Genomic DNA, 14,901 nt, shown 5'->3' with positions numbered 1-14,901 from the left:
TAAACAATGAGATTTCTCAACATCATGTCTTCTGCTCCGGAAGAAATCAAATGCTTTCTTCCTTTCTTAACAGATTTTAAAAAAGTCCACATAAAAAAATCACTTTCCAGTGCACTAAAAGATAAAAGAATGATCCCAAAACACTCAGTTCATGAAAAAAAATCAAAATAGTTTTTCTTCCTCAAAGACCTAAGAGCTGAATAACTCAGCTTCATTAAAGAATTTGGCTTCTCTGAGCAGAATAGTCTTCTTGCCCACATAATTTAGTGCTACATGAAACTAAGGAGTAATCTCCTGCAGAGATTTAAAAAAAAAAAAAAAAAAAAAGATCAGGTCACTATCTAGCAAGAATCCTCAGGTGGGGAGAAGAAAGCCTGCACTACAAGTAGAAAAGGCCTGCTATAGTAGCAAATGGTCAAGAATAAAAACACAAGGAAAGAACAGGTGTCCAGAACTTCAAGAACTTGCATGAAATATATAAATGTTGCCTCATTTCACTGTAGTGGCTCAGAACTCAAAAGCGAGTAACCTGACAGCTGCTACATATAAAGTGAAAGTATTTGTAAAGATTATTCAAGGACTGTCATGTAGGGAGAAGAAGTATTCCTTCCAAGGACATACACACAAAAACACACATGCATGCAAACTCAGCAGGAACAAGTTATTCTCATTAACTTTTAGCGTTAACTATAATTCTGTGAATATACAGTAAAGCCAGAACTACAGCCCTCAGTTTTTGGTTTACCTTATTTCACTCTCCACTATAAGTATTGCATCTTTGAAAATTAATTGTATGTGTCAGGAATTTTGATCAACCATGAGGAAAATGGGACAGACTTGACTCTACTCACAGGTTATTTTGATAAACAGCAAAGGCGATACACAAGCTACTTATGCAGGGCCAACTCACAGCTTTTCAGCCTAGGCAAAACTGAATTTTATTTAATGAAAACACATGAAAGCGGCAACATGCAATTTTGTGTTTGCAGCAGGAAGCTCAGGGCAAAACATGGAGTTCCACGTTAACACTTGAGCTTGGATCAGAAGCATGCTTCTAAAACAAACCTCCTGATCATCCCCTCCTACCATGCTTGATTCACATCACAGAGTGATTTAGGGCACACAAACTAGATCCAGTTTTAGATGAAACTGAAACACAAGGCAGGATCCAGGAGCCTGCCTACAGCCCTCCAGCTGCTAAAGGGCATTTGGTCCAAAGCAGACTGGAGCTATACTGTAACAGCACCCCTAAAAGGTGTACACCACACTTTGTTTTACACATCTGCTCCTACTGGATCAAATTACTTGCAAATAACGACATGGCCTGAGAAAGCTCCCTCTTTTTAGTTCAAGTGATCCAAGGCTTTTGCACCTCATCTTGTCCCGTGGTAGCCTACGTTCCTGGTTTCCACAGATACAATCTAGCAGTCTGGCCCAAAGGGAGTACAGCCAGCCTACAGACCATCCCCATGACTAGGCCAGCTGCCAACCTCAGCCAGTGTTTCCTGCATGAATTCCTACCCATAGCACCAGGAGGGCACAAGCAGAGAGGGGGTCACAGTTGGCAGCAGATCACAGCTTCTCATACCAGATAGTAAATATAAGACAGCACAGCTCTTTTCCTACAGCCAGGCATTTCCTGTAATCAGCAGACTTTGCAGCAATGTTCTTTTAACAGGACAATTTGGCCATACCATATTAAAACAAAAAAAATCTAAATATCTATAGGTTAAAAGCTATGGCCAGACACAATTTAGTAGTTAGCTCAAAAAAATATGAATCCTTACACCGATGGTACAGATGCTAGAGAAAAGTAAGAATGGAAAGTTCCAAGTGAAGAACAGCCTGAAAATACAGGTGATCAAAGGGAGTTTGCAACTGGGTCAATAAGTAACGGTGCTGTTAAGAATTTCATAGCTACCAATTAACGTTCCAATAGGCATTAGAAGCATACGACTTTGATCTATATGCCCGTGTGCACCACCACCACAGGCAGGAAACACCTATATAGAGAGGCACCAATAAAATCATGTGTAGCCAGAACAGTTGCCTGTGACTAAATTATAAATGTATTAATCAGGACATAATTAACATTAACTTGCCTTGAAACTGAAATGAGTAATATGCTCAAAAGGGCCATCAGAGATGGACATAGCTGTATGGATATAGCTGTACGTAGGAGGCATCCATGTAAAGAAGACACCAGCACAGCAGACTGCCAATAGGCAGGACAGGCTCCCAAATACATAGCAAGGATGACTGGCAAAACAAAAAAAAACAAGATAAGCAGTACTGGCAGCAACAGAGACTGCCGCCCCTTTTTGGGAGGGCGTAAAAACATTAGGCACTAGAGAGAAAAATCAGAGAAGACGGACCAGTCCACTTTGGTTCGGACTTCTCTCATGAAAGAGCTCTCAAGCCCAATCACCCTGACCTCTCTAAGAACCACCAAGGACCACAGCCACCAGTGCTAACTGTATGGCATCAGTTTGTGGTGATGTACACTCACAGCTAATTTAGAATATAAATGTAAAAGACCAGCTGGTTCATGTCCCTAGTGATGATTAATAACATGTACAAGTTAACCTCTAGCAAGATGAGTGCTATTAATGAATTAATTTAACAAAGTTCCATTTAAAAGTTTAAAACTGACCCAATCCATTAGTCTTCTAATCACTCCCATCACAGTGATCTCTAAATCCCTGACAGATAGATAGACAGACAGATACATGTATAAACTGAGCGTGTGTGTGTACATATAAATACACACACACACACACACATTCAGTTGCAACAAAAGTTCCTTCTGTCTGCGCTTGTATCCGTTTATCCAAAAGTCCTGTTGGTGCAAAAGTCAAACAGTGAAGTTAACTTGTGCTGTGCTCATGATATGATGCCCACAAAATCGCAGGGCAGGGGGACACGAAGTTTTGCATAGCATTATGTTCTTTAACTCTATCACTTCAAGTCTGGCACAGCACTCATGCAGGGATGACATGGAACTAATACAGCTTCTAGGCAGGAGAGCAGCCAGCTTGAAGTGAAGGCACAAGTCCAGGTCTTTTTGCACTGTAAAATAAAGGAGTTTGAACCCAAGGAGAGAACATACATAAGAAAGAGAGAGAGTACATAAGAAATGATCTCAAATCAAGATGATGTTAGAGATTTTTGCAAGCATATCAACATATCTAAATAAACCAGCTGTCTAATCCCTAATTAGAGACAAATGTTCCTCTCAAAATATTGCTCAGTAGTTCGAAGTGCATGAACTTGCACTTTAAAAATATAATCTCCTTCTAGAAGTATGCACTATGTTGCAAGTTTAATGAGTGTTACTTCTTCCTTTTTTTTCCTTCAATAACAAGGATGAAGTGCCAAACATTGGTTACGCTAACTTAATGCATACACTAACCATGTCTTGCTCTCACAAGCCTGTAGACAATGTTTATTCTAACTGTCATATATCAATATTAAGATTAATAACGTGGCTCAAATAAACCTAGTAAGATTTGCAGAATGCAAATTTGACATTTGTTTGCCCAGTCATTAGCTTGTTAGTGGTAGTTTGCTTATTTATGCAGAATGGAATTCTGACACTGATCTTACGCAGTATCTTTAAGAAAGGTCTACTGGATGAAGCCACTTTCCTCCTGAGGCTGGTACTTGATCTTCTGCAGAGTAACTCAACATCCTCTTTCACTAGCTACTGAAGACCCAAAACACTCCACTAGTTTTACTTTCAATTAACTCATCATAACTTGTCTTCAGCTCAAGATCTTTAATACCACTTTTAGCACGGAAATCTGTACAGACTGCTTACAAGCAACATAGCAGGGCAAAAGGTTGAAATTTAATTATGCACTTTTCCCACATCTACTGACTTTTTTTAGTGTTGTATTTAGCTGCCATATTTACTTTTTAATAATAAAAAACAAAAATAATATGGAGATTATCATAATCTCAAAGAGTGGGATTCTTCTGTTTGTTTTCTTTTCTTCCAGGGAAAAATGAAAACAATCTCACACACACTGCTACGTTTCCTATGCAAGAAATACGCGGGCATATATGCTCTGGGATGTCTTTGCACTGTCATTAAATACTGCAGTCGATCACACAAACATAGAATTTGGTTCCATACCTAAAGAGTTCACCAACATCAAGAGGAGGAATGTTCACCTTGACTACCTCATGCAAGCTATATTCCTTTTACATTCCAAATAATCTTTCTTCCACGTGAAGGGAAAGGCTATTACAGGAGATACCTTACGCTAAAAGGAACGCTACAACAAGATTTTGCAGTCAAACTAAAAGTTATTTACAGAAATCAAAAAATACTCATACTAAGAAAAGTAATTTTGGATAATATATAAACAAGTCATGACTAATACCTCTTCTTTCATCATAGCTTTGGAAATAAATCATTGGCAGGAAAACAAAGGAAAACTCTGAAGCCACCAAATGCCCCAAAGTATAGACTCTCACACATGCTTAGAAAAAAACTAATTTTAAGAAGTTTGTTTATTAACGCTACTTCATTTTACTAGTTTATCGTTTATCCTTGTTAAATGCAACCTCATTCTGACATATGGATTTCTCATGTGAAATTCCAACGCAGACTTGATTCAAAGCAGAATACATTCAGCCCTTGAAGTTTTGCTCATATGCAGCTCTTCGAGTCGTCATGTAAAACCTTCAACATTTTGATGACTTGCACCTGCCTTACAATATTTTTGAAAAATCTCTGGCTACTCAAAAATTGCTCCCCCCCCCCAATATCATATCCTATAATGTAATTTCACTTCAAGTTTGCCAAAAGCACATGAATAGCTAGGATGGCATAAAGAAATCTCGTCCAATCAATGAGCATACAACAGTTTAATAAAGGCAAATAACATGTACTCATCCGAATCAATCGGAGCCTGTTTTCTCCAAACTTGTAAACAGCTGCAGGCACAGTCTGCTTCCCATCAAGTGTTCCATGTATAACAAACTATACCTTGTATCTCTGATGGTTCACTAGTAATTTTTCAAAACTGTAACTTTCGAAACATATGACAACTATATTTTATTGAAGAAGGGAATAGGCTTAGACTGCCCAAGTCACAAATTGAAGACCAATCCAGAAACTGTATCGTAGGTGCCAAAAGTCTGCTGCATGTCAGTATTTTCTGGCATTTTTATTATTACGAATACAAGTGCAGACCAACTTCTTCAAAGAAGCAACACACTCCAAACACGGCAGAAAAGCAAAAGCACACAAGTCCTATTGTAGCAGCACAGGAGCAGAGAAAATAGCTCCTTTAACACTGTATGGAAAAGGTATCCCAAAGGAATAGTTCCAAATGTGTTTAAAAGATGGACTCCTTAAAAATAAATTCTTGTCTTACACTGTAAGTCTGTGGTATCAATAGTGCTAAAATAAACAGTAAATTTGAAGGTCTACTAAGATTTTAACTACCGCAAACATGAAAATTATCCTTAATGAGACTGCTGAAGTATGGAACTTCTACCCTCCAAAATTATTGTGACTTTTTTCCAGTTCATTCACAAAAAATCCTTGCATGCACAAGACACAAAGGAAGCTATCTAGACTTCAAGAAACATTTTCAAATCTCTAAAAAGCATTAAACTATTATGAGCTTAAATCGGGCAGTATCTATTGTGCTTGGTTGTATACATAAGTCCTAGACCTTTAAAAAACTAAACAACTGAATATGCTTCTGACAGCTGATTTTGCACTCTCAGATTGTGTGACTGTTACGAGCTAAAATGTATACATACATACACACACACACAGACTCAGAACAACAACAAATAGGAAAATAAACAAACAGGAATAAACAAACAACAATGAGCCAGACTGCAATCTCACATACAGAAAAGACAATGAAGAGTAGTCTGGAAAATAATGGGGCATGACTGCCTAAAACTCTTATCCAGGGTACATTAGAGGCAGAGGCTTCTATATTAATAGCTGCTGCTAGTGGGTTATAGACCAAGTTCTCTGTGGCATACAACTCCAAAAGAGCTTCCCCATCACTATTGTGAAGCCTGGTGAAAGTCTGGCAAAGAAAATTGAAATTCTTATCACATGTAACCAGATGCAGAAGAGGAATTTAATACTGCTCCTCAATGTCTTCTGCGAAATTTTTTTTCTGGGAGGAGGGGGAATAGCTGTCTGCACAATATAACTGGAATTAACGCTCCTAAAAGTGACATTAATTGCCATTTTCTTTGCCAGACTTTGCCAGAGTTTGCTTGTTTCATGCATTTGAGAGTCCCTGAAATTTACCTGATGGAGCTCTAAGGGTGCCACAGGCTCTGCCTAGGTCCCAAACATGCATCACTCAAAGAAGAAAGTGATCTGGCCACAAATTACCAAACACTTACTTGCATTATATTTTGACAGTGAAACTGAGCACATAACTTTGAGAACAATGGCAAACTGCCTTTGCAACTCGTAGAGGCTGCTGTCACAGCATTGTCAAGCAATGGATGAATTCCTGAACCTCACAAATCGAGGTTCTAGAAACATAAAGAACTCAAACAGCTACATTTCTTTTCTAACATAATTCAGACATTAAGAAGTGTACGCTACACTTGATGCATGACTTCAGAGAAGATTAACTGCAAATAACTACCAAACAGCTGTATGACCTGTTTTCCAATGTGTTGGAAAGATGGACAGTCCATAATGTTGTGTCTTGAATTTCAGCACTAATATAACAGAAGATTTCCTGCTGATTTCACATCAGCTTATGATACAGGTGCAAAAGACTTAGTTTCTGGCAAACATAGGGAAAATTAATCTAGAAACCAGAAGAGCAGCTTCTCACATTCCATACACAGCTTATGAAATTAATTGCAATAGCATACACATCAATCCTGGATGCGTAACCAGCTTTGCTATCACTAAATAACAGAATTAGAATATATGGAAAAAGCCAAATACTTCCTTCCAAAGGTAACTGATACAGACAGATCAGATAACAGATAACTGGGAATTGGCCCATCCAAGTTATTTCTGGATATTTATGGGTCTCACAAAAGAAAGAAAACCGTCTGCTTTAAGGAAAAAAAGAAAGTAGAAGGAAAATGTCAGTCTTGCAAGAAACTTGAAGTGAACATAACTTATCTTTTAACTACTACTGCAAAGGCTGTAATTCACAGTAGATGAAAAAACTAATGTCTCTCAAAGCTAAGAACATACAGGCCACATTTTAGCCCTCCGTTCTAGGTGTTACAAACTCTCTTTTCAGAAAGTTTTTTCAAAATTCCAGTCAGCTCATTAAAAAAAGGAAAAATTGTAGAATAAATTATTTCAGTGAAAACTTTCTCAAGTCAAGAGTTAAAAAGAAAGCCAAGCTTTAGCTATCCACTTGCAACAGAGCCTCAGCCAAAATAGCTAACTGTCACAAAGTGAGTAGCTTCTCTTGGCACGTCAACAAACTGAAGTTCCACAGCCACAGCAACTCACCTGAAAAGGTCTCAAAAACCTTTCTGGATGCTACAAAACACCTGCTGCTACAGAGAAGCACGATAGCTACACACACAATCTGTTATCTGAGAATGTTTCTTTTATTACATTTTGAGAGAAAGAATGAAATTTGTCTCCAGAAAAAGACATCTTTACCCTTTGGTTACGCAGGTAATTCTACGCCTGCAGGACTAAATCGCAATAGAAGTTGTTAGAGAATCTATGTAAGTACACTTTATCAAGCAATTCAAAGCAAATTAAAACAGCTACATGCATGCTTTTTCAAAAACAGTCAAGAGACCGCAGACAGTCTGGCCTGCTTCTCATTGACACCAAGATACACATGTTCGAAGAGCAGTGGGAGAGCTGAATGAAAAAGAGAAGAAAAGAGTTTCTGATGCTTTAACTATTTCTGGAACTTTGCACAACAGGAACCTGATGCAAAACCATGTGAAGGACTGTAATATATATCACATACGAAAAGTCCTTTACATATCATCTCTAGATACCTCTTTATTTGAAGAGAAAATAGTAGCCATATTTGCCTAACATTCCTCAAGACATATTGCACTGCAGCATTCACTGGGATTCACAAGTAGAGATTTCATACTGACCAGCATCACTTCTCCAATACAAGCCAAGGTTTACAAAAAGCTAACATACGAGCACAAGGCATTTTATGTTATCAGTGCCAGATAACATTGTTGGTATCCTATTTAGGGGTTGCGAGACTCAAAACACTATAGATTCAATATTACTCCATTTATACAAATCTAATTTGGGATGAGTCACAGGAAGTTTATCAGGATAGTATCCTATTCAACGTAGCTCACTTGCAATGCCTGTTGAATGTGTTTTTATCTATTACTTTCAGTAGTTCTTTGTCGCTTTAATGATCTCTATCAAAAGATTTTAACAGAAGCATTACTGCAGTATCTGTAAGGACCAATACTAACAAAGAACATGAGTGGCTGCATCTTTTAAATGTAATTTCCCTCATACTTAGTCCCTCTGAAATTTCATCACTATTTGGGAAGACATGTAAAATTTGACAAGCGTTTTACTGAATAAGCATCTTCTCTACACTTACATTAATATCAAGAGAGTATGAAATTTACTGCTTGCTATAAACTTCTCAGAAACTGCGTGAAGAGTCTTTGGATTTCTCTAAACATGTTTTACATTTATACATTTTTGTGTTCTGGAAATAATAAGGTATGTCCATCTATAATGCCTTGCTATCCCAGACGGAGATAATTTTCTTTTCTTTCACTCTTTACATTTTTGGGGTTATAAATTCTTTAGCACTTCTTTGCTCCAAAGGTAACAGGACAATACATGGGTTTTATTTAAAATTACAGTTAGAACTTTTAGCAGCAAGTCTGATTTTTTATTTATATTTTTAAAGGTACAGGTCAACTATTCCGTACATCCTAGTAGGAAAGCCAGTGTTATTGACATCTGGCCTTTGACTGAAGCCTCGCTGAACTGACTACCTCAACTTGATTCAAATTGTTTATTAGCATGCTAGTGTATGTACCTGACATCCTCTCTGCTTCCTAGTTAATAAGCAAATAGACTTCTGCATTTGAAAAACATGCACCAAATTTTCTCCCTTATAGTGAAAGTTATATTTAATCATCTGGTAGACATATAATCTTCAAATTAATTCTTACGAAGTTCTTGATCCTGTCATAGATTTAACTTTATTCTTAAGAAGAAAGCCCAAACTACTATTACAAAAAAGACAGGATTTTATGATCTACAAAGTACTTCAGTTGTAAATGTTTCCCTTGTATCCTCCAGTTTTTTGAATTGTACAGAAATAAATATTCCCTCTTCCAAGCATGTGTTTGTCTAATAAACACCGTTTTAGGTTAAATTTTCACATTAATACAGTAAAATTTATAAGAACCATTAAAAGTAGCTAAAAAAAGCTCCAGGACTTTGCCACAGACATCTGAAATTTTGGTCACTGGATCCAAGTTTAGCTTGACACTTTACCTGACTGGCTTTCTTTCTCGTAGCAAATCTTCTAGACTCTTTTCACAGTGTTCAGCAGCCACAACCAGCCTCTCTGATTGGAGGGGAAAAAAAAAAAAAAAAAAAAAATCAGGATTCGAATCCAGGTGAGACACTTGGAATACAATCTTCCCAAGCTACCTATTTGGCAGATGGTAAAGTATTTTGTCACACATTGCATGGAAGATTATAAATAATTAGTATTAAGGATTAAGCAGATTATCTGACTAAAGCAGATCTTTACCCTGTTTCTTTAGGAAAAAGTGCTGCCAACGTATCCATCCAGTCCCCTCCTAGTAAGTTTTGAACCCCTCAGCCAGTGTCAACCAGTTATAATTTAGACTAGAGGTTTCAAAGATAAGCAGATTTGCAGAAATCTGTGGCTGGGTTGATGAGAGAGGCAACCAAAGTAACATCAACTTTGAGACAGCGGATGCAGAGTGAGCACGGGATTTAGTCTTGATTTGTCAACTAGCACCTTGCTGGGTCTGGTACCTCTTGTCCAGTAAATAGTTACAGGATTTTTAGGAATACTACATATTCCAGATATTGACTGGCTGGCTCTGAATATGGAGGAAGAGAGAAAAGGATTGTTGTAGTGAGGATACGGATTGTAAGGGGAAGTAGGGAGAGACCGGGGGGTGTAAGATAACTCCTAAAGAAGCTGTGCTTTGTTATTGCTGCTGCTCATAGAACAGCTGGTAGTAAGTATTCAGATTCAAAACCAAACTAAATTAAACACCACTATTTCAATTAAAAATATGATTTTATAAGGAGATTGTTACAGTAACATAAAGACGGAAAATACTTTGAGGAATAAAAGTCATCACAAAAACTGGAACACTTGTTACCCAACATTTTGGTTTTCACTTTCAAAGTCAAAGGACCACTTAAACTTTTTTGGAAAAAGAATAGGACTGTCCTCTTCAATGCTATAAAAGATACCATTTTAACAAATAAAACAAATAAAAATTAGACTTCAATTTTAATAAATACATTTTAACAAATAAACATTAGACAACTTTAACAAATAAAATTACTTTAACAAATAAAAATTTTAACAAATAAAAATTAGACTTTGGTTTGAATGTTTTTTCTGTTACTTTTATTTTCCCCTTTTGAAGGTCTTTTGGGGCAGGGGTGAGGAATGCACACAGCTTAGACGTCTTTGTTTTTCTAGACTGCCTTATTTTTTCCACAAGTAGAGAAACTGACATTTGCAAGAAAAATAACATCAAGTCACTATTCCTGGGATCAGTGAGTGCAGAACTCTCCCAGTACCAGAACCATAAAATCTGGCATCAGTGTTGAGACCGCATGAGTAAGAAAAGCCATTTTATTTGAAAGTGATTAACTACTATTCCGATCATTACAAAGAAAACTTTCTCATGGCTTCACATTCAGAGGTTTTAATTACTATCCTGAAAGCTATTTTAATTATCACAAAATAATTCATATTTATACACACTAAAAAACCTTTATGTCACAGACATCTTAACTGTCAAAAAGGCCAAATTCTCCCACTTAAATGTATCTCCAATTTCCTGAGTGCTATGTTGTCTAGTATTTCTTAATCTCTCAGCTCAAAAAGTGTTGTTAAAAAAAAATCTAATTTCTGTGTCAGAGAAGAGTCCCCAGTTAACACAACATGAAAAAGAAGAAACTTTCTAGATCTAATGGCTGCAGAATACAAAAAAAACGTACAAGTGTGAGAGCAAATGAACACGCACAAAGAAATCACTCTCCCTCCTGCCCCACTCAGAGCACTTCAGAGTGTTTGGGGTTAGTAATTGCACAATTTTCTAAAAATCTGAAACATCCTATCATTTTACATTATAAAGAGAAAAAGTTTTCTGTGATATTTTATGAGATCCTGTAGCTTACCAGATAAAGACAATGCATTTTTGTACAGAGAATGTTGTTGGATTTACAAGTAAAGCTAATAACCACTTAAATTCTGCCACAGGTGTTGCAGTTATTTTGTGGGAGTTAAGTGCTCCACTCCTGCTGAGCTTGCAATAGTTAGATCATCATGAGTAGAAAGAACAACTGAAACCTTACTTGAGCTAACAATAAGTGTGAAAACATTTATTAAAAAAATCTCCATACCTGAATAAAGTAATTGTTACTGAGAGAGATCTTGAACAGCAAAAGTTGGAGGGGAAAAAAAAGGTAAAACTTGCAGCCAAGACTTGAGATGGTTGAGGCAACAAGAACAGTTGCAAATAAGCATAGGAGACCCTGACCGTCACATGAAATTGTTCACAAGATAAAAATAAGGTATAGTAGCTCAGCATCAAAGATGCATCTATTTCAGTGTCCTACACAAAGATATGATGCAGTATTTGAGCACGAGAATTTTGCAGTGAGGAAGAAAAACAAGAAAGAAAATCTCCAGCTTCTATTGATTAATTAGCACAACTTATAACAAAAGAGAACAGACAGATAACCAACTGCCACCTTGACTCCGTACGGAAGAAACAAAAGTAACAGTACTGCCAGTCGCAGCAAAGGCACGCAATCATTTTGAGAGTGAAAGCCAGCCACCTTCTTTAACTGGTGCAATATTCTGCTCAGTTGCCTTCAGACATATTTAAAAAAACATGTAACCGTAAACAAACATAAAACATGACACTCACCATGTTTTCCCCTGGTAATGTCAACATACTGGCAAAGCCTGGGATGGGTGATTGTTTTAAGGATTTGAAATCTCCCCAAAATTTTGATGGAGTTGGGTGTCAGAGGAAGGCCGTTACTTCCACAAACGTCATGTGGCAGAGCAGAGGCGAAGAAAGTGGAGGCACCCATCTCAGTGTCTTTTAAAGGAAACATCTTTTTCGCACAATCTGAAGCCTTTCCAAATAGTTCACATTCCTTAAAAAGATAACACAGAACAAAACTGCATGTACCAAAGATATGGATTTTTGTGATTCAGCTTTTAAGGTGTTGACTAAGTAATTAAAATGTATTTCTCAGTAAAAGGGGGAAAGAGACATTTTTGCATGATGAACAAATTAATATAGTGCTGCTGCTTCACAAATACTACATTTAAAGATGAAAGTACAGTAATATTTGTAAACACAGAGATAAGACTCATTTTATATAAAACTATTCTTGGGAGCAGACATGCTTTAATACAAGCAATCTTCAGATGACTACTGCTATAAAATAGGTTATTTATTCAAAAAATATTAAAGGCATTTAAGAGAGAAAAAAAGTCACTTCTATAGCACTACCATGCATTAGCAGGCCACAAGTCTACATTACCATAAGTTTAGTGACAACTTAGCATCTCTGTACTACAGCACTCCTGATATTTCAGGTTAGGAAGTAACAGTGTCCTTCCTACCTCCATTTCTTTCCCCACGCACAGGATAAATTGCTTGCTCACACACTGACTCAGGCAAATAATAACAAATCAAGCAGGTGATCTATATTAAACATTTCTATGGGACAGCCAGGCAAAGTTAGTTAGTTTTCAGCTCCATTCCAGAAGCACTTAGTTTTGTGTCTATTTTTATTTCTAGCCAGAATAAGTTCTCTGCTCTGAACCATGCATCTCAATTTACTATGCACTAAATATTTCCTTGCACTTTTCCATTACGAACCACCATGCAGTTCAAGGCTATGAAAACCAAAAAGATGCACAAGTAACAGATGCTTCTACGGTCAGTCAGTTCAGCCTCAGATAAAACTGTTTGCACTTTTCTACTACCAAATTAAAAATTTCATCTCAGGCACCACGTACCAGAACCTGAAAACTGATTTCAAATCTCTGTTCAGGCCATTTCTGAATTCCCTAGATGGTGAATTTAGCCACCACCAGGCATTATTAGACAGTATTATCCCTGCTGTGCATGTTACGTTTGCATAACACATACATACTTGGGTATAAACCCCCATGCAGGGGTATGGGCACTAATCTCCACTCGTGAGCAGAGATAAAAATGCCAAGCTCATACGCTCCAGAGTGAAGCCTAGCCTGTAAGTTGTCATGGCAGAGTGGATGGCACTGTCACACAGCACGGGAAGAAATGCAAGAGAAAACTAATGAGCCTAAGCAGAAGAGTACCATTCAGTTCACTTTGACTTCAGAGACATTATGGTATAGAGTTTGGAGGCCTCTGCATATATAATCAACAAAAGTAGTCCACCAGCTGATGTAGAAAGCCCATCTAACTCTCTCATCAGTTACAGAATACTAATCAAAAACTCTACAGTGCAGGAACAGCTATGCAGTTGGTCCAGGAAAATAAAAAACAGAGAGGAGGTAGAACCCTCAGGATTTTAAGACAATAGGAAAAACAACAGGAAAAGTTTAAAGCATAAAACCACTTCTTCCAAAACAGATGCGATAATTCTTTATCATCTTAGGGGCTTCAAGAAAAAATGAGGTTGTTCAGAGTACTGAAGGAGCTAAGCGCTTTTTTTTTTTTTTTTTTAAAATCCTTTTGGCCAACATTACCCTGCTGCTTTCAGTAAAAGCTATTCTCTCTTGAGAAAGTCACCCTAGAGAAAGAGAGGATTTAGTGACTTTAGTCGCTCAGAATTATCTTTTCCTTGAGGGAACAATCTTGTTCCCACCACAAAATTCCCACTAAAAACCTCTTAAGCTCCTTTTGTGAGCCTTAAAGTTGAGTCAGTGATCCCATGATAGATTATACAGAGATCCTTATATACCAAACAACTTTACCAAGTGTTTATAAGCAGCAAGTATGGAGCATACATTCTGTTTTATCAAATACAGTTCAATTTAAGATACAAAGTAAATACTTGGATGCTTTCACTGACTTTTTACTTATGTGGCTTTTTTTGGGGGGGGGGGGAAGAGACAAAGAGGTATGATATGGTCATTCAGTTTCTAACATCGGTCATCATACTAAATATGAATGTATAAAGCAATCAAAGTTTTGAAGGAAGAAAATAAATAAGTGGTATATGTGTTTTTTAGTACTATTTTTCTATAAAAAGTCTTGTATGTGAAGACACAATGCTTTCGTATTTCATGAACGTTTACATTTCCTTGGAAGCAATTCATTATGGGATGCTCAACGTGCAACTCACACCTGTAGCTTACCATTGGAAAGACACAAGGTGGACTGAGTGCAAGGACTAAGACACATTGGTGCACAGCAAATTCCAACAGGAAAGCTATATTATTTTTATAATAAATTAAAACCCAGATTCATGTAGGAATTTCATGTCTGCCAAATGAGCTACCCTGCTTCTGAAGGCAAACAGATATTAACCATTAAAAAAGAAATCTTGATTTAGGTAATCAACTGTAATCTTGCTTGGAACATCAGGCCTCCAGTAATTGCTCCAAAATTAAAAACCTAATACCATGAGGGTTGCGGAGCAGGGAGAGAGAAAGTAAAATTATGCTAAAAGATAAGATGCAT

General features: G+C 37.1%; 1 protein-coding gene across 6 annotated transcripts in view; it reads right to left on the bottom strand.

The window, feature by feature from the left end:
- The window catches only part of TBCK (TBC1 domain containing kinase), a 167,551-nt gene that overhangs the window by 148,280 nt on the left and 4,370 nt on the right, over positions 1–14,901 (bottom strand). For all 6 annotated transcript variants that reach the window (XM_068941937.1, XM_068941932.1, XM_068941931.1 and 3 more), the window contains exons 2-3: positions 12,139–12,373; positions 9,482–9,554 (exon numbers count right to left, since the gene is read on the bottom strand). In XM_068941937.1, coding sequence (XP_068798038.1) covers positions 9,482–9,554; positions 12,139–12,373 — 308 coding nt within the window. The remainder of the gene's footprint in view (positions 1–9,481; positions 9,555–12,138; positions 12,374–14,901) is intronic.

The sequence above is a fragment of the Struthio camelus genome, chromosome 4, assembly GCF_040807025.1.
Source record: "Struthio camelus isolate bStrCam1 chromosome 4, bStrCam1.hap1, whole genome shotgun sequence".
Classification (NCBI taxonomy): domain Eukaryota; kingdom Metazoa; phylum Chordata; class Aves; order Struthioniformes; family Struthionidae; genus Struthio; species Struthio camelus.
Note: the sequence above shows the minus strand (reverse complement) of the source record. Positions and strands in the feature narration are given on the sequence as shown.